The 24,087-nt window shown below is 32.1% G+C and overlaps 1 protein-coding gene across 5 annotated transcripts; it reads right to left on the bottom strand.

Moving 5' to 3' along the window:
- On the bottom strand, positions 1-21,811 carry LOC147411561 (putative disease resistance protein At4g27220). 5 transcript variants are annotated; one of them, XM_086449858.1, is made up of 7 exons: positions 21,674-21,803; positions 18,643-18,782; positions 13,692-13,811; positions 11,365-11,504; positions 1,458-4,944; positions 1,230-1,352; positions 1-262 (listed from the first exon to the last, which is right to left on the bottom strand). In XM_086449858.1, exons 5-7 carry the CDS (start codon positions 4,934-4,936, stop codon positions 259-261), a joined length of 3,606 nt encoding a protein of 1,201 aa, XP_086305984.1. In that variant the 5' UTR covers positions 4,937-4,944; positions 11,365-11,504; positions 13,692-13,811; positions 18,643-18,782; positions 21,674-21,803; the 3' UTR covers positions 1-258. The 5 variants fall into 5 exon arrangements, with proteins under 5 accessions (XP_086305984.1, XP_086305993.1, XP_086305976.1 ...); XM_086449867.1 differs by lacking the exon at positions 18,643-18,782 and having other exon boundaries at positions 1,458-5,021; positions 21,674-21,811; XM_086449850.1 differs by lacking the exon at positions 18,643-18,782 and having other exon boundaries at positions 21,674-21,811.
- Between the last annotated feature and the right edge of the window lie 2,276 nt (positions 21,812-24,087).

The following is a 24,087-nucleotide window of genomic DNA, read 5'->3' as shown; positions in this document are numbered from 1 at the left end:
AAAAAACTAAAATCCCTCATAGAAATCCTAAAACAAGTTGACTATGAATTTAATTATAGTCCATAGACACGGTCCATTCTGCCAATATGATACCACTAACATAATACAAGCCACAAATATAACAAGTAGTTTTTACCTACCAAATATTAACAGATAAATTATTTAAATGCTTTGTTGTATAGCCAAAAGTGCATGGTTTGCTAAAATATCTTGCATTCTACAGATGCCAAAGAAAGGGCAGCCACCGAAATCATTGTATCAGCTGGGCAAACAAAAGGAATCAATGTTAGCATGTAGTGTGTGACGACAATGCAAGTGCTAATCCAATTTTTCGTTAAAATAAAAGGTCTATTAAATAGTAGAAAATGAATAATTTTATATTAAAATAATTTATAGTCATTTTTTGTGGAAACTTTTTGATGGAAAGTTTAAATTATTTTCGTTTAAAATGAAAAGTGATTGAATTACGATTGATTTTAGTTCGATCCTCCGTGGGGCAATAGGACATGTTTTAAGGTACCATTTTGGTGAGATGGTGAGGTTTATGTGTGGTAATGTCACTGACATGCAATTAAAAAAATTAACTCCTCCTTCATACTTAAACTTGTAAAGAAAATTACGATTAATTGTGCTTCACAAGCAGTTTTTGGTGAAAAGCTCTGTAGGATAATATCAACGTTATTGCCACAAAATCAATAGAAACAATTTTTTACAAAATTAAAAAAAAAAAACATAAATAATAGGATAATTAATTTTAGGGGATATTTTTCCTAACTTTTACCCAGATCAAAACCATAGTTTTAATATTCGAAAACTCAACTTGATTTGAACATTATTGAGTTTTGTATCCTAGTCACCTCAAAACCAAATCGAGAGGAGTCGACTCAGACGAGTTGAATCGATGAGTTTTAAAACTATGATGAAAACCAAGGAGAAGAGAACCCTGCATGTGTTGAAGCAAAATAACTGATAGATAAAAACTAGCTACCATTTATCCTATTTTATACAGAACAGTGCTGCGGTGACACGGTATTTACTGTAATTCTCACAATTCTGAAGTGGGCATGCATACAAAACCGTAGATGGTTTTTACTCGTGTCGTGAGGAAACAAATCTATGGTTATGTGCACATACCACGTCAGACTTGTGAGAATCGCAGTAAATACTTTTTTGTCATTCAGCATTGTTCTTTTATATATTGAAAAAGAAAAGAAAAGAAAATATTTTACCCGAGAGAAAAACCAATCTCATTTGTTTTCAACCTCTTCCTCCTCCTTCGTTTCTCCTCAACCTCCGACTCGACTTCTTCACTTGATTTCTCTTTAACCTCCCATTTGAATTCTTCCACAAATCTATTTGTTTTCAAGACTTTTGTAAGGTGGAGAAAGAGACAAGAGGTGAAAAAAAAACAAATCTTGAGATTGTTAATATTTGATAGATAGTATTAGAGGTCGTACCTGCATTTGTATTCTAGTCTTGATCTGATGCTATCTGAGTGGTCGTCATCCGGCCACTCTAACCCTTTTAACCATTCTACTTCACAATTGAAGTCATACAACTTAGGTGCGGTATGAGGGCCAAAGGGGAGTCTCTTCAGTTGTGGGCAGTCTTTAATGTCAATGATTTCCAAAGAAGGAAAATCAAAAAGCATGTTCCCTGACCCTCCTCTTCCTCCTCCTCCTCCTCCTCCTGAGTAGAAGCATGTTAGTTCTGATAGATTACGTAACCACAGTGTCTGTAACTGAGGAAACAAACTCTTGCACATCTTCAACTCTTCTTCTTCTTCTTCTTCTTTAATCTCTTCTTCCTCTTTCTCGTCATCCTTTGAAATTAGCTCTTTCATGCTCTTGCAATTCCACACTTCTAAAGTATTAAGTTTATGGAGCCCTCCTGCTAAATTCAATGTGAAGAGATTCTTCAACTTGTCGAAGTCCGAGATCTTCAACTCTTGGAGGTTAGCAAATGCGGCACGGCCAAAGGGGAGTCTCTTCAGTTTTGGGCAGTCTTCAATGTGAATGGTTTCCAATGAAGGAAAATCAAAAAGCATGTTCCCTGACCCTCCTCTTCCTCCTCCTCCTCCTCCTCCTGAGTAGAAGCATGTTAGTTCTGATAGAGACTCTAAATCTAGTTTCCGTAACTGAGGAAATAAAGTCTTGCACATCTTCAACTCTTCTTCTTCTTCTTCTTTAATCTCTTCTTCCTCTTTCTCGTCATCCTTTGAAATTAGCTCTTTCATGCTCTTGCAATTCCACACAATTAAAGAATGAAGTTTATGGAGCCCTCCTGCTAAATTCAATGTGAAGAGATTCTTCAACTTGTCGCAGCCATAGATGTTCAACTCTTGCAAATTTGTGAAACTTGTTGGAGGAGGAGGAGGAGGAGGAAGAGGAGTACTTTGTAATTTTATTAGTCTCTCCATTCCTTTATCATCATGACGAGATGGAACAGCCCCATGCCATAGCTTCTTCAGGTTTGGTATTGAATAGAGCCTCAATTTCTGGAGGTTAGCAAATGCGGCAGGAACATTCTTCTTTTCAAAGTTAATGATATATTTCATTTGGTCACAACATGAAAGAGAAAGAAATACCAAACAATTTGAACCTACAAGATTTACATCCAACTGTTCAAGACTTTCAACATCCTTGCATTCTACTAACATTAGCTCCTCTGCTCTTTCCAACAGTACCTTAATCCAATTCGCCAAATTTGGACTTGAAATAACAAGATTCATTTTCTTTCTCACGTCAGAAAAATAAAGGAAATCCATGCAATATTCTCCCACTTGAATGTCAAATCTATTTAATTCTCTCCAAGGGCCGCCTTCCATATCTTGAAATAAACATTCCCCTCTTTTAGACCACACTACTAGATCTGTCAAACGATTTAACGATGCCATCTCAGCAAAGCTAGCTATTTTCCCGGTAACATTTTCTTGATCAATAGCATCCCATCCAGAAAATCCATCTTCCATGTGCAGTATTTCTAAACGAGTTAATTTTGATATCACCCCGAACGGTATCCTTTCAAGTCTTTGCATCCTTGTCAGATCTAAAAACTTCAAATTGGTAAGTCGGCATAATTCCAATGGCAACTCACGGATCATCTCACAACCATTCAGGTTAAGTATTTCAAGTTTTTCCATCCCTCCAAGTAGAGATACATCTTGTAATCTCTTGCAATCTTCCATACATAATGTCCTTAGGTTTGTGAGGCACGACAATGATAGTGGCAAGGATTTAATCCCAGTATAGCTTAGATCCAGAACTCGAAGAGAGGGCATCCATGTGAAGAAATTGTCTGGGATATCCTCCAGAAATGTATTTCCCTGTAATAACAAAGTTTGGAGTTTGGGACGTTTTAACTCATCAGGGAGCACCCTAATGTTATTGTACATCAGTGAAATTCTCTTATATTCTTCATTGCCTTCAGAATCTGGCCACTCTTCTAACTGTACTCCAGCCCTTACAAAAAAACCATGCCCATCTTTCATTGCAATAAACATGGCAGCATCTCTTACAACATCATGCATTTTCACAAACTCCGATCCATAATCACCATCCAATAATAACAAACCAGAATCTTTTAGTCTATGGGCAAAATATATTCCTCTATTTGATGCTGCTTCCAATGTTCCTTCCACTTTCAAGAAATCTTCCCCAAAACCGTACCAAGATAGCCTTTTCAAATCAATCTCTTCATCTTCGGGGAATAAACAACAAAACAGAAAGTATAACCTGATAAACAGACCCCCTTCTAGAAAGTCATAACTAAATCGTAAGGATGAAATCACTGACGAGTACTCCTCAAGCTCTTCCAGTTCAGTCGGTACTGAACTTTGTAATTTCCTCAGTGCTTCTCTCCATATAATTTTGTTATCAATCTTTTTCAATGACAATCCCACCGTCACAATTGCCAATGGCAAGCCTTTGCACTCTCTCATGACCATCTTCGCATCATGTTGCAATGTAGGAGAATCAACTACTTCGCCTGCTTTCAATTTAAAGAGAGCCCACGATTCCTCTTCAGACAATAATCTCATTTCAATGTTCCTGTTTGTATCCATTTGGGTGCAAACACTTTCCTTTCGAGATGTCACGACAATTTTGCAACCCTTATGTTCTGTTTTACTAGGGATCCCCACATCAGATACTTCTAGTCTCCTCCACACATCATCCAATATAATAAGAACTGTTTTCTCCTGCTTCAACCTCTGTGACAAATAGTAAGCCCTATCAGAAAGAGGATCCTCATCCCTAAGCGCCAAGCGCAGCCTCTTAGCAATATCATCTTGGATTCTTTTCAAGGCCAGGTTTTCAGATACAGTTACGAATATCACCTTCTCAAAGGTTCTCTTTTCTTCAAGTTCATTGTTTAGCATTATCATTAGAGTAGTTTTCCCGGCTCCTCCCATTCCATACACCCCTATGGCTCTAATATTTTCTTCATCCAGTAACTTCATAAGATGATTCTTTGCCCGTTCTATGGATTCAAGACCCACAACATAATTGCCAGGTTTTGGTATGACACTTGGAAGAGGCTGCGACACCGTACTAAAATATTCTTTTTGTAACTGTTCCTTAATGCTCAGTTCCATTTGTGCTGCCTCTTTACTCACATTATAACGAGAGATCCAATTGGGACACAATCCCTTGAGCCACCTCTTGTCCTCATCAGCTTCTGTTTGTATTATTCGTGCAGATTCTTCAATCTCATTCACCCTTTCTAGCCAACGTCGTACTTCTTCAGTGGGTTCTTTTAAATTCCGTTGAGATTCTTCCACCTGATTCTCAACATCTTTCTTCTTTGCTTTTAAATCTGCCACTTGGTTTCCAAAGTTTTCAATATTGGTCCGGTAAGAGACTAGATCATTGATTACACCTTTAATGGGATCCCATAGTAGCTTTCCCACTTCAGTTACAAATGAAAGACAATCCATGGCCACTTCTGTGAAGCAAAAATGAAGTCCAGAATCAATTATGAATCGCAGCAACTTCTAGTTCATGAAGTCCAGGATGAAGTTCCTTTAGATGAGATCCAAAAAAAAAGTAGTAGGAAGCATATTAAGAAAAGAAATGGAAAATAATGTAGTAGTAGCAAACACATTAAGAAAAGCAATGGAAAAGAATGTTTCCCAATCACTACTTGCAACAATATCTACCTTTTTTTAACCATACAATTTCACCGATGATACTACGATTTACTAACCTCAAAACGATGTTTGAAGCTTAGCCTCATACGTGAGGCTGAGATGGGAAGATATTCCTAGTGATTCTCATAATGAATCTGTTGAGTTATGTCTTCTATTCCTGATGCTGGAGAGTTCTCAAGAATTCAACCCGGATTCTTGATGATCCGTTAACAATCCGTATGACCTGATTAATTTTGAACCCATTTGGTTTGGTTCTTGATCCGACCTGTTTTTACCATCTTTGTAACTAAGTATATTTTTTAGGATTTTTTTCTTAAGGCTGTGAGAGAGTGAAGAAACCCTAACCGCCTCATTAGTGAGATACAAGAGGTAGTGGAAAACGGTAACTTGGTTCTTCGATTGGTTAATTTAGTGAAATTGTCGTTTACGCCCCGTGGACATTGGTCAATTCTGACCGAATCATGTATATCTTGTGTGATTGTTCATGGATTCTAATTTGCTTCAAATCTATGGTTTTCTGCCCGTCACGTAAGAAGTTAGAGAAAGGGTGTTTTCCAAAATCGGCCGAGTTTCTAGCTGACTCGGTGCATTTCAAATGTGACTCACCAGTGTTTCTACGTTGATGATTCTGCAACTTTATGAGAACTGCTATTGGCCCCCAATTTGACTTCTTCTCAATTATTCACTTATTTTTTATTTTTTTAATTGGAGTGTAATAAGTTAAAGTTGTGATTCCAATAGCAGGTCTCTTTATTATTATAAGATTTACCGAGTAGATCTATCTGTTGCAATTTTATTACAAAAACTCCCTTCCTTATCAAGTTTGTTACTAGAACAAACCTTATCTTATGAATCATGCTATTGTGACTAACTTAGTAAGTCTTAAAATCTTACTAAGGGTCGATGGGTGCACATGGATTATCAGATTAGAAATCGAACAACATAACCTATTAGGTTTTATGGAAAATATCAAATTCAAAACAAAACATTCTTAAAAACATAAAATTTTGATCTTGATCATAGATGTTGAAAATGGATGGTTATCGAACTCTAAAATTTAAAATTAAAATTCAACGGTAAAAATTAACTCTGTACTTTGTATTTTTTTTTAAAAGTACTTATAATTTTTTCTTTCATAACCCTATGTCATCAGATCACGCTTTTAATGTCTCAAATTGATGAGGTCAAATCCACTCCAATATATGTTAAGTGACAAATTAATCCTATAAATTTGAATTTTATGAGATGGATCCTCACTCCAAGGTTCGTTGGGTAACAAATTTCATAAAATAAGGTTCAACGGCCAACTTTAGGGAGTTGACATTGGGAGCAAAAATTTGTCATATACAGCTTAAAAGTACAGATTGGGCTGATTGTTTGTGAGGGTGATCTCTATGGTGAGGGGATTATCCTTACAAAAAATCAGCCTAATCTAAAACTTCTAACCTTATCAAAAGTGGTTTACAAATTAACAGTAAAAAATCGATGGTCAATATTTCTAAACTACTTTTCATGAGATTAGAAGTTTCAGATTGGGCTGATTTTTTTTGTGAGGATAATCTCCCTGCCATAGAGATCATCCTCACAAAAAATCATTTGATCCATGATGTTGAAAATGGACAGCTACTGAACTAGTATATTTAAAATTAAAATTCAACGACTGACCTGATTGTTTTTTGAAAAAATAAAAATAAAAAAATCAAAGTTCTTAGAATTTTGTCCTCAACAACCCTGTGACAACATATCATGTTTTTAGATGCCACAAATTGATAGAATCAGAAAACTTCCTAAGTAACTTAGAAAGTAAAGTATTTTTCTTTCGTAACAAACCTTGGAGTGGGATCCACATTTTTTTTATAAAGATTTAATACTTGTATGATGGGTTGGGAACGACTAGTTGCACACTACCCATTACCAATTGCACTCCTTCACCTAAAAATTCCCATTTGCACTCCATTCGGATGATTACACTCCAAAAATAATATATAAAAAATGTTGTACTCTTTTTTTTTTTTAATTTTTTAAATATTTTTGTTCTTCCTCAATTATGCTAACAAAAATCAATTATTGGCTTACTTATTTTTGCAAGAAATATTTTGTCGTTTCGGTTTCGAAACCATCTTTACATGGTTAAGTTTCATTGAAGTGCACAGGTTCATATTAATTTCTAAAAAAGCATTAGAAAATTAATACCTTAAATAAGTTTAAGCCAAACAGAACACGAGTAAAATCAATCACAAAGCAAAAGCAAAGAATACAAAATTGCAAATTAAAATTAAAGGCTAAACCCTAAAAGGTAACTATTGGAATGCAAGCAGTAGGTTAAAATAAAGGTTATAAAAAAAAGGATTTTTTTAAGCTTGGTGTGCAACCTACAATTAGTGATGTACAACTAATTGGTCCCTAATGGGTATTATACAAAAATATGTAGAGAGTATCCTCACAAAATATGTAGGGGTGCCAATGGGTACCCATTTAACCAAAATCGAACCAGAACCGAAAACTCTAGTTCCGGATCCCCTTTAATTAGAATCAATTAGAGCCGAGTCTGACATGGAATTGAACCGATAAGAACATGAACTATTAGGTTCTATTCGACAGTACCCGAAACCGATTTATTTTGTCTTTTTTAACACCATAAATGATTTTAGGGAATTCTTTTATTTTAAATTTAAGGTACGTCATATAATGTTCTTCAAATTTTTATATAAATTATGGACTAGAGCTTAAAATTAGCTCTCTCTTCCAAAATTTATTACTTTTAAAGAAGATAAAATTTTATTTTTGAAAATAATGATTAATTTATATCTTTAGCAACGCGTAACAAATTTTAACTAAGGTAATAATTTCGCTAAAAATATGTTAATTTTTTTGAAGGAAAAATGTTTATTATGATTTCAAATACTTTTTTTCTCAACCGGTTCTTAAGAATCGGAATCGATGGTTGTTTCTTTTGGTGAGTTCGATTTCCGTTTCATTTATTTTTGGTATCGGAATTGAAACTAACAAGAACCAAAACCATAAAAAATATAATGGTTATGATTCTAAGTGTCTTAGGAACGGAACTGGACCCCTAAAAAAGACACTTATAATATGTTAAATTGTACAATATGATATAACATTTGACTATTTATTTAAAATATTTGAATAACTTTTTTAAGTAATTATACAGAATTTTAATCCACTATTGTGCATTGTTTTAAAACTCATCCTAAATGGTACAATTCATCACAACTTGGATGTCATATGGGTCTATGAGGAAACCATCACATTGACTCATTGTATAACAATATATTAAAACTCATCGCCAGGTTTTAATGCTTGTAATTTATTTAAAATAAGATAAGAACTAGAGTGGCTAAGTTAGTCAAGAAAGTGTAGATCTCTTAATTTTAGTAACTTAAAAAAAAAAGTTTTGAAAAATTCATAATTCACGCTAACTTCACCCTAAGGATGTACATTTGGGTAGAACCGAACCGAATTCTCAGATTCGGTCTGGGTATGGCTGAAACTAGATCGAAAATTTTGGATTCGGATTTTGTTCCAAAGGCAAGACCCAAAATCGAACTAAAAATTTCGGGGGTCAGTTTCAATTCAGGGTTTGGTTCAAGTAAATTGAAATTTATTTAAATAAAATATTATATACAGGATTTACAATAGGGGAATTATAAAAAAAAAAAAAAAAAAAAAAAAAAAAAAAAAAAAAAAAAAATTTAAAATTATTATAAAAAAAGTTATACATTTTTAAAAATTATCAAATTGGCACTTGAAGTGCTGAAATAAAATTCAAATTTTGAATTTAAAAAAGAAAAAAAGAAATACTAAATTCTTTGGCGCTTGCCCTATTACAAGTTGGCTCCTAGCCCAACAAATGTTTGATATGTGGTGCAATGACATCAACAATAGAGAGAGCTTCTCTATCTTGCCCATTGCCCGTATATTTATTTTTTTTAAATTTCAAATATTAAAAAGAGTCACGGGGCCCACATTAACAATCCAACAACAAAGCTTTTTAGATTTCATGAAAATTTTCATATTAAAAAAAACAAGAGAAATTAAAAAAATATTGTTTTTCGAGCTTGATCCCAGGTGTTGAAAATGGGCAACCACCGAACACCCAAATTTAAAAACAAATTCAACTATAAAAATAACTTTTTTTTTTCTTTTCAAAAAAAGTTCATATAAGTTTTTCATCTACAACTCCCTTGCATCAGATCACATTTTTGAATGTCACAAGGTGATCAAATCAGAAAGTATGCTTTTTTTCATTGTGGGCAAGAAAGAGAAAGGAGCGTTGGACGTTGTTTTTTAATGTTAAATGGACACAGTTTTTGGCAACGCCCCTTTCTCTCCTTTGCCCATAGTTAAAAAAAACAAAATAGAACGAAACAAACTTTCTGATTTGATCACCTTGTGGCATTCAAAAACATGATCCGATGCAATGGAGTTGTAGATGACAAAATTATATGAACTTTAAAAAAAAAAATTAAAAAATAGTTATTTTTCCCCATTGAATTTTATTTTTAAATTTCAATGCTTGGTAGCCGCCCATTTTCAACACCTTGGATCTAGCTCGAAAAAAAAATATTTTTTTAATATGAATATTTTCATAAAATCTAAAAGGATGTATTGTTGGACTGTCAATGTGATAATCAACGTGGGCCCAACTACCCTTTTTAAGATTTGAAATCTAAAAAAATAAATATGTGGGCAACGGGCAAGAGAGAGAAGCACTGTATTGCTAATGCCATTGCGCCACATATCAAATGTTTATTGGGCTGTGGGCCAACACGTAATAGGGCATTCACCAAAAAATTTAGCATTTTTTTAATCAAAATTTATCGAAATTTGAATTTAAAAAAAAATAATAATAATTGACACTAAAAGTGCCGATTTTGGTTTGATTTAATAATTATAAAAATATATTATTATTATTTTTTAGGTTTTTTTTATATATATAATTTCCCCTTTACAATAACTTGTATAATTTACTTTATATATTTTTACCATAAAATAGTTATTTTTGTTGCCAATTGTATAAAATATAAAGATAGAAATATAAGTTAAGCTTAATTATAAGTTTTAATATAGATTTCCTCAATCTGGGGTTTGATAATTTTGTAAGAGTTATGTGTTCCAACAAACAATTATAAGTTAAGCTTAAACTAGTTTATGATTGATGTATTTGGATTAAATGTTAGCATAGTTCAACGTGGATGGTTCAACAAAGAGTAATCTTGGCTTATGTCAATTGGGGGTATACATGAGAATTTGCCAAATCCCCAAAATGAAAGTTAGTTAGTTAGTTGTGCTGTCGGCTATAATTCGACAATGATGGATTCTATTTGAAATGGTTACGATCACCCTTTATTTATGTCTGAACCGTAACTAACCAATACAATATCTTATTTTGTTCTATCATGACTTTGAAAGAGATGAGGGTTTTGAATTTTGAGGTTTGGACAGAGAACGAAAAAGAAGGAAAGGCACAGGTTTTTTCTTTTTCTTTGCATTTTAATTTTAATAATTAAAAGACTCCTCTTTTACTGTTGGAGCAGCCCAATAACTTTTAAAACCCAATGGTAAAATACCATGTAGAATATCCCCACTCATTCTTAAATGCCAATCACATTTAATTGAATGAAAAAATAAAAATAAACATCAAAACCAGTCGACTTGTAAGACTATGTTTGGATTGAGAGAAGTTTAGAGAGGAGAAACTCATTAAGAGAATAGAAGAGAAGAGAAATTTAATGCTCTCCACCATTTTGGATTGACATGAGAGAACTTGGAACAATTTTGAAAATTTAAAATATCTTAAAAGAAATTTAGGGGCAGAATTGGAATTATAAATATTTTAAAAGTTTTATTTCTATTTCTTTCCTCTTCTCTCCATTTTTGGAGAGAAAGAAAATTCACCTTCCTTTTCTCTCCAATTCTTTTCTCTTCTCTCCCCCACTTAACAATTCAAACAAGAGAAATTGAAAGAAACTCATTTATTTTCTCTTCTCTTCTCTCCATTTCTCTCAATCCAAACATAACCTAAAGATTTTCAAAAACTTGGATCTTGGACAAGTCTTTGAGATGGGTGAATCATGCAAGTTAGAAATCGAAGCTAACTAATCTTAAAATTGGATCAGAAAAAAAAAAAAGTATAATAAAATCTAAATTAAAGACAATGAAGTAGAGAATAATAAAGGAAAGCTTTTGAATACCTGAACTTTTTGGTCAATTACTTCCTCTTTATCTCTCAAGATTTTAAGAAGAAAGATGAATCCAAGCTTACTTGCATCCACTAGAGAGAACAACGAGCTTTTGCGAATGCAAATAAGTTAACGAGTAAAGATATTATAACCTGGAAAAGTCAGATGAATTCCATTTAATTAGGAAACTCAAAAGAACGATTTTGTGGAAAAAATGGAAAAACACTGCTTTAAAAATGGAAAAGACACAGGACTTAAAATCATTTTTTGTAAATTACTACAAAAATAAAAACCTATTATACGGACCATTTTTTCTTCTTTTTTTTCTTTGATTGTGGTAGCTAGATTTGATTGATTGTGTTTGCTTTTGAATTTTCCCCCTGAAAATAATGCAAGTCATATGGAAATAATAACTTAAAGTCACATCAGTTATGGCATTATTGAGGGGAGTGATATTTTGCTCACAATACTGTGAGAAAATTTACTCACAGCCCAACAGCCCTTTGACATGTGGTGCAATGGAGAAATAGTTTCTCTCTCTTACCCTAACCTCCACTGCCCACAAATTTATTTTTGAGAGATTTACCCAATCCTAACTGTTGCATTTTTATTACAAAAACTCCCTTAGAGTTGAATCTTTATGAAGTTCTTTACCCACTTTTTTCAAGTTTGCTACCCTACAAATGCTGGAGTGGAGATCACATCATAAAATTCAAATTGATGGGTTAATTTGTTCCTCAACATACCTTGGAATAATTCTTAACGTCATCAATTCGTGGCATCATCTAAAAACATGATCCGATACCACAAGATTATAAAAGACAAAATTCTAAGAATTTCACAACAAAAAAATAATAGTAATAATAATTTTCCATTAAACTTTAGATTTAAATTTGGAAGTTTTGTAGTCATCCATTTTTAATACCTTCGATCAAGTTCAAAAGGGATTCTTTTCTGATTTTTCCATGAAATCTAGAAGTATGTGGTGTGGGATTGCCAATTTTATAATCCATGTGGGCCCAAAGATCATTAATAAGCTTTGAAGGCTTGCTAAATTAGTCTTGCTATTGTTAGAGAATTCACTAAGTGTTAGGAATCCAGTTGCCTGATGGATCTCAAATCGTTTGGAGCCAAGTTTACTTGGAACAATAAACAAGTTTTGGGGAGAATATGGTGCAAGCTTGACAGAATCCTTGTCAATTCTAAATGGGTAGATTTGTTTAAGGAGGACGATGGCTTAATCCTTTCGAGTAGGTTATCATATCATAGCACTTGCCTAGTGTCTTTGAATCCTCACTCACTAGGAGGTAAAAAACCATTTAGATTCTTCAATATTTGGGTTTAAGACAGGGAGTTCCTTGATGTTATTAGGGAAGCTCGGAGCTTCAGGGCTCGCAACCACCCCTTGTTCAGTTTTACTATGAAGCTCAAGGTTGTCAAAGATAGACTCAAGTTCTGGAACATAGACAAGAGTGCAGCCAGGAACCTTGTGCATAGAAAAGCCAGAAGTGGGCTTGTCTTGGTTCAAGTCAATGCACAAGCCAACCCTTACTTTACTAACCATACTTCTAAGTAGAGAAGTTGACCACAACCTATGCTAAAGCATTGAGAATCCAAGATTTCGAGGTCCAACATTAGTCCAGAATCAACTGGTTAAAGTTAAGAGATAGAAACAATGCCTTTTTCCATCAATCGGTCAAAGCCAAAGGATCTAGGAACAAGATCACTAACATTTTGGACAGGGATGGCAGGATGCTTTCAGAAGGTAAAGATGTGGAAGAAGAAGTGATTAGACATTTCAAGAATTTCTTGGCCAATCCGCCAACTTGACGTCCATAACACTTTTCTCCACAACAATTTAATGGAAGGAGTATATATGGCCTAACCCTCGGGCTTTGTTGACGAGCAACATCCTCATCATGTGTGCCGATGAAGGAAGTCACTTTATGGCCTAAACACAGGCCCCATGTGCTTGGTTTCATCGACTTATCTATTTTATTGTTGAACTTGGTTTATCTATCACCGCAATGCAATTATCATCTTCTTCCCTATCTACGTTGATGATATTCTTGTGACTAGTAATTAAGAGACAGCTCTCTCTCACCCTCTATCTCGGCTTGGGAAAGAATTTGCTATTAAGGACTTGGGTGTATTACACAAAAATTAAGCGACTTGTCAAGATTTTCAAAAACTCGAATCTTGGACGAGTCATTGAGATTATGCATGTTAGATATCAAAGCTAACTAATCTTAAAAACAGATCGGAAAAAAAAAGTATAATAAAATTAATAGAGTTAAAGATGAATGAAGTAGAAAATAATAAATGAAAGATTTGGATACCTGAACTTTTTGGCCCAATGCTTCGTCTTTCTCTCTCAAGATTTAAAGAAGAAAATGATGAATCCAAGCTTACTTACATCCATTAGGGAGAACAACGACGGTTTGCGAGTAAGTTATAACCTGAAAGATTCAAGTCCAAAGATGAAGAGGGATAAAAGTCAGATAAATTCCATTTATTATGAAACTCAAAAGATGGGAGAAATAACCATTTTGTTGGGGAAGATGGAAAAAACAATGCTTTAAGAGAATTATTTTCTAGAAAAATATGAAATTACAAAAATCATTTCTTCTTTTTCTTTTTTAGAAAAAACTATTATAACGTCTATTTTCAAATTTTCAAACCAAAAGCTATTTTTGACTACTGTGGTGGGGCTTGCTTTTGATTGATTGTGTTTACTTTTGAATTTGCCCACTCCTTTCCCTCTAAAAAGAGAGGTTTCAACACTGACCCACAATCATAATTATTATTTATTAATAAACAGTGAAAGTAACTAACTAGACAGATAAAATATAATAATATTATCTTTTCTATATAAAATTTATAATGGCAAAAAAAAAAAACATTTTTTTAGAGTTATTTAATGTTTTTCTATTAATTTAAATAATAATCTTTATTATTATAAAAAGAGAAGTGTGACTTTTACCCATAGAACACTCATTTCTCATTTTCAACGATGAGAATTAATGTAATTGTAATTTCACTGAATTAGACCGCGTCATCAAGCAGTGGTTGCAAATCAACGACAAATGAACCTATATATTTCATTGAGTCCAACTATGAAGCGGAGTTTCTAATATTTTGGTGTTTTTCACTCATGCGTATGGCAAATGCATTTTACCAATTAATATATGGGAATAGTTATTTATCAGAAAGGTATCATCTAAATTAAAATCTACAGTGGTGATGATATCATAGATTTAGGTTCAATTCCTATCATTGCCAAGTTATTGATCTCATTAAAGATATAGGTTTCATCAAAAGGACTAATAAAATAACCTAAATGCCCTTTTATTTAAATTCAAGCCAATACCCCTTGAAAAACTATCATTTTCAAATTGTTAACTTCTAAGGTAGGGATATACAAATAAATTACTCATTACCCGAAAATTGAACCAGAATCGAACCAAAAAATCATAATCAAACTCGGACTGAACCGATTAAAACTCAAAAAATTCAACCCCTTCCCTTTTATCTTTTTAATTGTACAATTGGCAACAAAGTATCTATTTTGTATTGTAAATAGTTACCAATCAAAAGAAAGTTTCTTTATATGTAGGATTTGTACAGTAATAAATAACAAAGTAACTATTTTATGTGATAAATAGTTACCAATTAGAAAAAAATAAGTTATATCTTCATATTTTATATTTCATACAATAAGAAACAAAATAATTATTTTGGATCTAATAAGCAATGAGAGGACGTAAGTTGTGTGATCAATACCTAGTATGAGCAATATGTCCTCAGGATCACCCGCGAGGGCGCTTCCTCAATTACTTGGTGTTTGTGTACATGTCTTGTATTTTGTTGCATTACGCAAAGCTAATGGGTGCAGAATGCAGGGGTCCCCACTGCTTGGTCATCTCGGGAGGGTGAAAGGGGAAGAGCCCAGGGTTTGAATTTTTTAAGGGGTATGAAAAGGACAATTGTGTAATATTTTCTTAAATGATTTTTTATTTTTTTGGGAATTTTACATATTTTGGTAAGTCTTAGTTATATAAATAGAGATCTCTAAGACTATAAAACTTATGAGAAAATAATTATTGTTCTTATTCTTGTTCGAACCATCGAGAAGGTATCATCTAGCTTAAAATCTATTGGGTGATGATATCATAGATTTAGGTTCAATTCCTGCCATCACCAAGTTATTTATCTCACCAAGTTTTAATTCATAATCTTTCTTAGGTTTTAGTCTTTTTCATAGGTTTCGTGTTCTTCAATCAAGCAAAAAAATAGTTTTTTTTTTTTTTTTTAATGCAAATTTGCGAAAAGAAAAGAAAATAACTTCAATTTCAAGCACCAACAAGATAACCATTTAGAACATCGAAATCAAATTAAATTCATACATATCTAGAAAATTACAAACACCACAATTCCTATAGAATGGGATCCCTTTTTACTATTGGATTTTAAAAGTTATTGGGTTGCTATCCAAGTAGTAAGAAACTCTTCTTTTCCTTCTTCATTGTTCTCTTTTCAGACCCCAAAACCCCCACTTCTATTCCCAGTTCTTCTATATAACTTAGCCATGTGGTAACTCAATCGACTTATTATTGATGTGCTCTCCTTGGGATACAGAACTATGGTTCCCCATAAAAAAATGCAGTTTTGTATCTCGAGAAGAGCACATCTATGATTTTTGAGTCTATCACATCAAGTAAGTCGATTGAGTATGCCGCATGCCTAAGTCAGATTATCACAATTCTATAAAATAAAATAAAAACTATTACACGGACGATTTTTTCTATTTTTGATTTGATTGGTTGTGTTTCCTTTTGAATTTTCCCCCAGATTTTCTCTTAAGAAAGTGTTCAACTTTCAATACTGGCCCACAATCATAATTATTAATAAACAGTGAAAATAATGCAAGTCATATGTAAACAATACCTTAAAGTAACATCTGTTAAGTCATTATTGAGGGGAGTATTTTTTTTTGCTCACAGCCCAACAATTATTTGACATGTGGTGCAATGGAGAGAGAGTTTTTCTCTCTTGCCCTAAGCTCCTCTGCCCATATATTTATTTTCGAGAGATTTACCGGTAGACCCAACTGTTGCATTTTTATTATAAAAACTGCCTTGGAGTTGGAACCTTACTTTACGAAGTTCTTTACCCACCAAACCTCACTGATAAAGTTTGCTATCCAAAAAAACCTTGAAGCAGGGATCCCCATCAAAAAATTCAAATTGATAGGTTAAATTGTTACTCAATATACCTTGGAATGATTCTTAACCTCATCAATTCGTGGCGTCCAAAAACAAGATCTGATACCACATGGTTATAAAGGACAAATTTCTAAGAACTTTGAAAAATAATTTTGAAAAAAAAAAAACAATTAATTTTCTGTTAAACTTTAAATTTAAATTTGAAAGTTTTGTAGCCATCCATTTTTAATACCTTGGAACAAACTCAAAATGGATATTTTTTTTTTTTCCTTTTACTCTGATTTTTCTATGAAATCTAGAAGAAGTATGTGGTGGGGAATTGCGAATTTTATAATCCATGTAGGCCCAAAGACCATTAGTAAAATTTGAAATCTTGCTAAGCTAGTCATGCTAGTCTGATCCAAAAGTAAAGGTTTGATTGGTAATGAATTTGATGAAGTAAGGGAGTATTTGTAATAAAATTACAATAAATAAGTCTACCCGGGAAATCTCTCTTTATTATTTAAGATTTCGAATATTAAAAAGAGTGGTTGGGCCCACATTGCTCATCACCTTTGTTTTTTTCTATTTTTTATCAATCACTGATTATCATATTGACAATCCAACAGCAACCTTCTAGATTTCATGAAATGGCTTGAAGGTAAGATTTTTTTTTTTTTTTTTAAATAATAATTTTTTAATCAAAGCACATAGAAAATTGATTATAAAAAGTAACTTAGCTAGAGAGATCAAATATAATAATATTATTTTTTTGTATAAAAGAATTTATAATAGCAAAAAAAAAAAAAGATAGAATTATTTAATCTTTTTCTATTAATTTAAATATTAAACCTTATTATTATAAAAAGAGATTTTTACCCATTCAACACTCATTTCTCATTATCTACTATGAGTATTAATCTAATTTCACTTAATCAAATAGTGTCATCAATCAGTAGTTGGGTCAAGATTAAATCAACCTATAAATTTCATTGGAGTTTCTAATATTTTGGTGTTTTCCAATCATGTGTGTTGCAAAGGCATTTTGCCAATTTATATTTAACTATAATTATGGATTGGGAAGGAGTCATCTAGCTGAAAAGCTATTGGGTGATGATATCATAGATTTAGATTTAATTCCTATCGTCACCAAGTTATTGATCTTATTAAAGATATAGGTTTCGTATGAGGGACTAATATGAAAATGACCTAAATGCCCTTTTATTTTAAACTCAAAATACCCCTTAAATTTTCAAAAAAAAAAATCTACCATTTTCAAATTGTTAATCTCCCATGTAAAATATTTTTAACTTATTCAACCTTATATTCAATTCAATGTCTTCAATGTATTATGGACAATCCTCGATTTTCTACTATGACTTTGAAAGAAATGAGGGTTTTGACTTTTGAGGTTTGGATAGAGAACGAAGAAGAAGGAAAGACGCAGGTTTTTTTCTTTTTCTTTCTATTTTAATTTTAATAGTTAAAAGACTCCTCTTTTACGGCTGGAGCAGCCCAATAACTTTTAAAACCCAATGGTAAAACACCACGTATTCCTAAATGCCAATCACATTTAATTGAATGAAAAAAAAAAAAAAAATCAAAACCAGTCGACTCATAAGACAATGGATTGAGAGAAGAGAAACTTAATTTGTCTCCACCATGTTTGGATTGACATGAGAGAACTTAGGACAATTTTGAAAATTTAAAATATCTTAAATTTAAATATTTTAAAAGTATTTCTCTCTATTTCTTTCCTCTTCTCTTCATTTTTGGAAATAAAGAAAACTCCCTGCTTTTTCTCTCCAATTCTTTTCTCTTCTCTCCCCCCTTAACAATCCAAACAAAGAGAAATTAATAGAAATTCATTTATTTTCTCTTCTCTTCTTTCCATTTCTCTCAATCCAAACATAGCCTAACGATTTTCAAAATCTTGGATCTTGGACAAGTCTTTGAGACGGGTGAATCATGCACGCTAGAAATCGAAGCTAACTAATCTTAAAAATGGATCGAAAAAAAAAAGTATAATAAAATCTAAATTAAAGATGAATGAAGTAGAGAATAATAAAGGAAAGATTTTGAATACCCGATCTTTTTGGTCAATTACTTCCTCTTTGTCTCTCAAGATTTAAAGAAGAAGGATGAATCCAAGCTTACTTGCATCCACTAGGGAGAACAACGAGCTTTTGCAAATGCGATTAAGTTAACGAGTAAAGATCTTATAACCTAGAAAAATCAGATAAATTATATTTAATTGGGGAACTCAAAAGAACAATTTTGTTGGGGAAGATGGAAAAACACTGCTTTAAAAATGGAAAAGACACAGCACTTAGAATCATTTTTTTTAAATAAATACAAAAATAAAAAACTATTATACCGACCATTTTTTCTTTTTTTGATTTGATTGTATTTGCTTTTAAATTCCCCCCTTGATTTGTCTCTAAAGAAAGGATTCAACTTTCAACATTGGCCCACAATCATAATTATTAATAAATTGTGAAAATAATGCAAGTCATATGAAAATCATACCCTAAAGTAACATCTGTTAAGTCATTATTAAGGAGAGTATTTTTTGCTCACAGCCCAACAGCCGTTTGACATGTGGTGAAATGGAGAGAAAATTCTCTCTCCTGCCCTAACCTCCTCTGCCTACAAATTTATTTTTGAGAGATTTACCAAACAGACCCCAACTGCTGCATTTTTATCATAAAAACTGCCTTGAGTTGGAACCTCACTTTATCAAGTTTTTATCCAAAAAACCTTAGAGTAGGGATCGGGTTAATTTAGTACTCAACATACCTTGGAATGGATCTTAACCTCATTAATTTGTGGTGTCCAAAAACATAATTTGATACCACAAGGTTATAATGGACAAAATTCTAAGAACTTTGAAAAAATAATTTTGAAAAAGAAAAAAAAAACAATTAGTTTTATCTGTTAAACTTTAGATTTAAATTTGGTAGTTTGATAGCCATCCATTTTTAATACCTCGGAACAAGCTCAAAAAGGATTTTTTTCTTTCTTTTTAATCTGATTTTTTCCATGAAATCTAGAAGAAGTATGCGGTGGGGGATTGTTAATTTTATAATCCATGTGGGCCCAAAGACCCTTAAAAAAAGTAAGAGAGTTTTTGTAATAAAATTGCAATAGATAGATCCGCCGATAAATCTCTCTTTATTATTTAAGATTTTAAATATTAAAAAGGATGGTTGAGCCCACATTGCTCATCACCTTTTTTTTATTATCAATCATTGATTATCACATTGAACAATCCAACAATGCAGCCTTATAGATTTCATGAAATGACTTAAAGGTAAGATTTTCTCTTTTTTTAAATAATAATTTTTTAATCAAAGCACATAGAAAATTGATTACAAAAAGTAACTTAACTAGAGAGATAAAATATAATATTATTATTTTTTTGTATAAAAAAATTTATAATAGAAAAAAAATAGAATTATTTAATCTTTTTCTACTAATTTAAATATTAAACTTTACTATTATAAAAATAGATTTTTACCCATTCAACACTCATTTCTAATTATCTACAATGAGTATTAATCTAATTTCACTTAATCAAACAGTGTCATCAATCAGTAGTTGGGTCAAGAATAAATCAACCTATAAATTTCATCGGAGTTTCTAATATTTTGGTGTTTTTCACTCATGTGTATTGCAAATGCATTTTACCAATTTATATTTAACTATAATTATGTATTGGGAAGGAGTCATCTAGCTTAAAATCTATTGGGTGATGGTATCATAGATTTTGGTTCAATTCCTCACATCACCAAGTTATTGATCTCATTAAAGATATAGGTTTCGTCTTAGGGATTAATATGAAAATAACCTGAATGCCCTTTTATTTAAACTCAAAATACCCTTTAAATTTTCAAAGAAAAAATCTACCATTTTCAAGTTGTTAACCTTCAGGGTAAAATATTTTTAACTTATTCAACCTTATCTTCAATCCAATGTCTTCAATGTATTATCAAAAATCCTCGATTTTTTACCTTTAAACTTATCTTTCTCCTCTAAAAATCAATCTTTTTTACTTTAAGTTTGAAGGAGATACAATCTTCAAATTGAGGATGGAGGTTAAAATCCCCACTCTTCAAGTTGTTAAACTCTAATTTAAACTATTTCTAACTTATTCAATCTCGTCTCCAATGTCATGTAGAAATCTTTGATTTTTCTACCCATAATTCCATCGATAATCTGCTTCTCAAAAAATCCTATCTTGTGTCTTATGGTAAGAAGATAAAAGAAGAAAATGTCTTAAGCTTGAAAATGATGATGAAAAACTTCACCCTAAGGTTGAAGATGACTAATTTTGGGAGGAAATCGAGATTGAAGATTTTTTATCTTTAAATCATCGTTAAGTCTAGTTTTTAGTCTATCTTTCCATGTATTTTAATTGAAAAAAATTTTAAAAACCAAAACGAGTGGATTTTACAAGCGTTGAGCTCACCACTTTTTTATTTTGAATTCAACATTTTTATCGTCGAGTTTGGCATTTTTTTTTAAAACTTGTCAAGATCAACGATAACAATTGTTGAGATTGACAATAAATAAAAATTGGTGAGTTCAATCGACACCCTGACGTGGATCTGCTCACCTCGGGATATAAAATTATGATTCCCCTGTAAAAATGTACAGTTTTGTATGCTGAGAAAAGCAGATCTACGATTCCCAAATCTGTCTCATCAAGTGTTATTGAGTATGCCACGTGGCTAAGTCAGATTATCAAGGTTGTTCGAAACTGATTCCCGTGGACACTGCGCTCAATTATGCTGACATGGCAGTGGGCAGACAACCTTAGATCCATAATCTTTGTCAGGTTATCATATGATATAGGTTTATTTTTCTTCGATCCAGAGAAAGGGGTGAAAAAAAACCCATTCAAGAACACCAAAATCAGATTAAATCCACACAGATCTAGAGAACTACTAACATCTAAATTCCTAAAATCCAATATCACATTAATTGTATGAGAAGAACACCAAAAGAAGTCAATTAGATGGGTGAATCATGCATACTGAAAATCAAAGCCAACTAAATAAAAATTAAAGATGAATGAAGTAGAATATAATTAAGGAAAGATTTTGGATACTAACCTGAAATTTTCGGCCAATTGCTTCTCTTAAGATGTAGAGAAGAAAGATGAATCCAAGGTTACTTCCAGTTCCATCCACTATTAAGAACATCGAGTGGTTGCCAGTAAGTCAGTAAGTCAACGAGTAGTTGCGAGTAAGTCAATAAGTCAATAATTATTAATAAATACTGAAAAATAATGCCAGTCATGTGCGTGGCAATAATTCCATTTTTACCCTCTAATGTTTAGATAATTTCACTTACCTCTAAACGACGTTAAAATTCAGATGTTATTTAACTTTTTTTTACCTTCTTATTTTATATTATTTTTTATTAAAAAATTTGAAAGGGCAAAATAATCTTTATAAATAGAATTGAACTGTTAGGTTGACAGAAATTTGACGAAACAGAAAAGTCAACCGCTTAGATAATTATAAGCGAGATAATTGTAATTATCAAAATGTTAGAGGGTCAAAATGGAATTATACCAAATTCTAAGGGGGTCAAAATGTAATTTATCCCATATGTTATGGCATTACAAGAGCATATGTGTAAGTAGAGCTACAACTTGGGCCGGTAAAACCCGAATCGGATGGGTTCATTCATACTTTGGGTCATGTCTAGGCATAGTTGGCTTAGGTTCCTGAGTTCGAACAACAACAAAAATGCCTAACTCAAATTGGGTTGGGCGTGAGCATGAGTATCGGTCAATCCAATTTGCCTAACCCAAACTTAATATGATTATAATTTAAAAATATTTTTCATCTTGATTTCTTTCAAACTTATAATTAATATTTTAATATGTATGATTTTGTTATTCATATATCAAAATTGATGTTTGATTATTTTTATTAGATAAATAATCAATCTTTGCTTTGTGTTTAAGTATAATTCTATATCAGAGAAACCCAAAATCATGAATAAAATGTGGAAAAATAATAATCAGAGTTGTCGATTGTAATTGATCTGAATATAATGGAGGTATTTCATTCGAAACTCATTTGATACTGATCGATGGAGCTAAGAAGTGATGAAGTTGCGAAACAAAGACGAGAGTGCAATCAGGTTGGGGTTTGAAGGTTTTGGGATATTTTGGACATAATTTCCTAAAACGCAAGGGCATTTTTAGAAAACACAATCAGTTTTTTCTTTTTTTTTAAACAGTAAAATAACTCCTTGTCAGAGTAATTTTACCACTTTTCGGTGGGGTAATTATTTTGAACTTTTCAAGTTGGAACAAACACGACTCTTTGGTGGAGTTTTTTTTTGTTTGTTTGTATAATAATGATTTTTTAACTAGAAATCTTCACTCGATCAAAAGTATCAACTGGCGTAGCATGGACTCGAAATCATATATATTTTTTACTCGAGATACAAAATTGCACATCTCCATTAAAGATGTGTTGTTGTGTATCCCGAGAAAAGATCTATGATTCCATGTTAGCCGCGTATTGACCCAATGAAGAATTTTTATTTAGTAAATCAACATTTAAATTTGTACTTTATTATTTGAAACAAACGCACGATTTATTACTTATAACTAGTCACAAGAGCTGGAAATCGTCAGAGAGCTGTATCCAAACACAAGCTATAAAACAATTAATCAGGTCAATTGTTGTACATGTGGGATACTTATTTAATTTAGTTTATTAAAACCTCCTTATCTTATTTATTTAGAATACCTTATACACCCTTAAACCTTATAATGTTTCATCTACCAAATTGACAGTGCGGTGAAAAAAAATAGAGAGCTGCTATTGGCTCCCCAACTTTTGATAGTTACACTACAATGAAAAAAAAAAAAAATCAACCAATGATTGAGAATAAATAGAAGTTGGAATGCCATAGAAACTTTTCTCTCTCTCTCTCTCTCTCTCTCTCTCTCTATATATATATATATATATATATATATATATATATATATATATATATATATATATAATATATATATATATATATATATATATATATATATATATATATATATATATAGGTCCGTTCGGCACCCTAAGTTTTACCACACATTTTAACAATGCGTTTTGTCCTACATGAGTTAGAAGTTTCGGAATAGGCTGATTTTTGGTGAGGATGATCTCTACAAAATTTCTAACCCCATCAAAAATGATTTACAAAAAATGGACGGTCCACGATTTTTCAACTTGTAAACATGGGGTTAAACATTTCGGAATGGGCTGATTTTTGGGGAGGATGATCTTCTAATCATAGAGATCATCCTCACCAAAAATCAGCCCATTCCAAAACTTCTAACCCATGTAGGACAAAAAACGTTTGTTAAAGTGTGTGGTAAAACTTAGGGTGCTGAACATTTCCCATATATATATATATATATATATATATATATATATATATGGAAATGTTCAGCACCCTAAGTTTTACCACACACTTTAACAAACGTTTTTTATCCTACATGGGTTAG

The sequence above is a fragment of the Akebia trifoliata genome, chromosome 1 (genome assembly GCF_017979445.1).
Source record: "Akebia trifoliata isolate Shusen 1 chromosome 1, ASM1797944v1, whole genome shotgun sequence".
In the NCBI taxonomy this organism is placed as follows: Eukaryota; Viridiplantae; Streptophyta; class Magnoliopsida; order Ranunculales; family Lardizabalaceae; genus Akebia; species Akebia trifoliata.
This window is presented reverse-complemented; position numbering and strand designations above follow the sequence as displayed.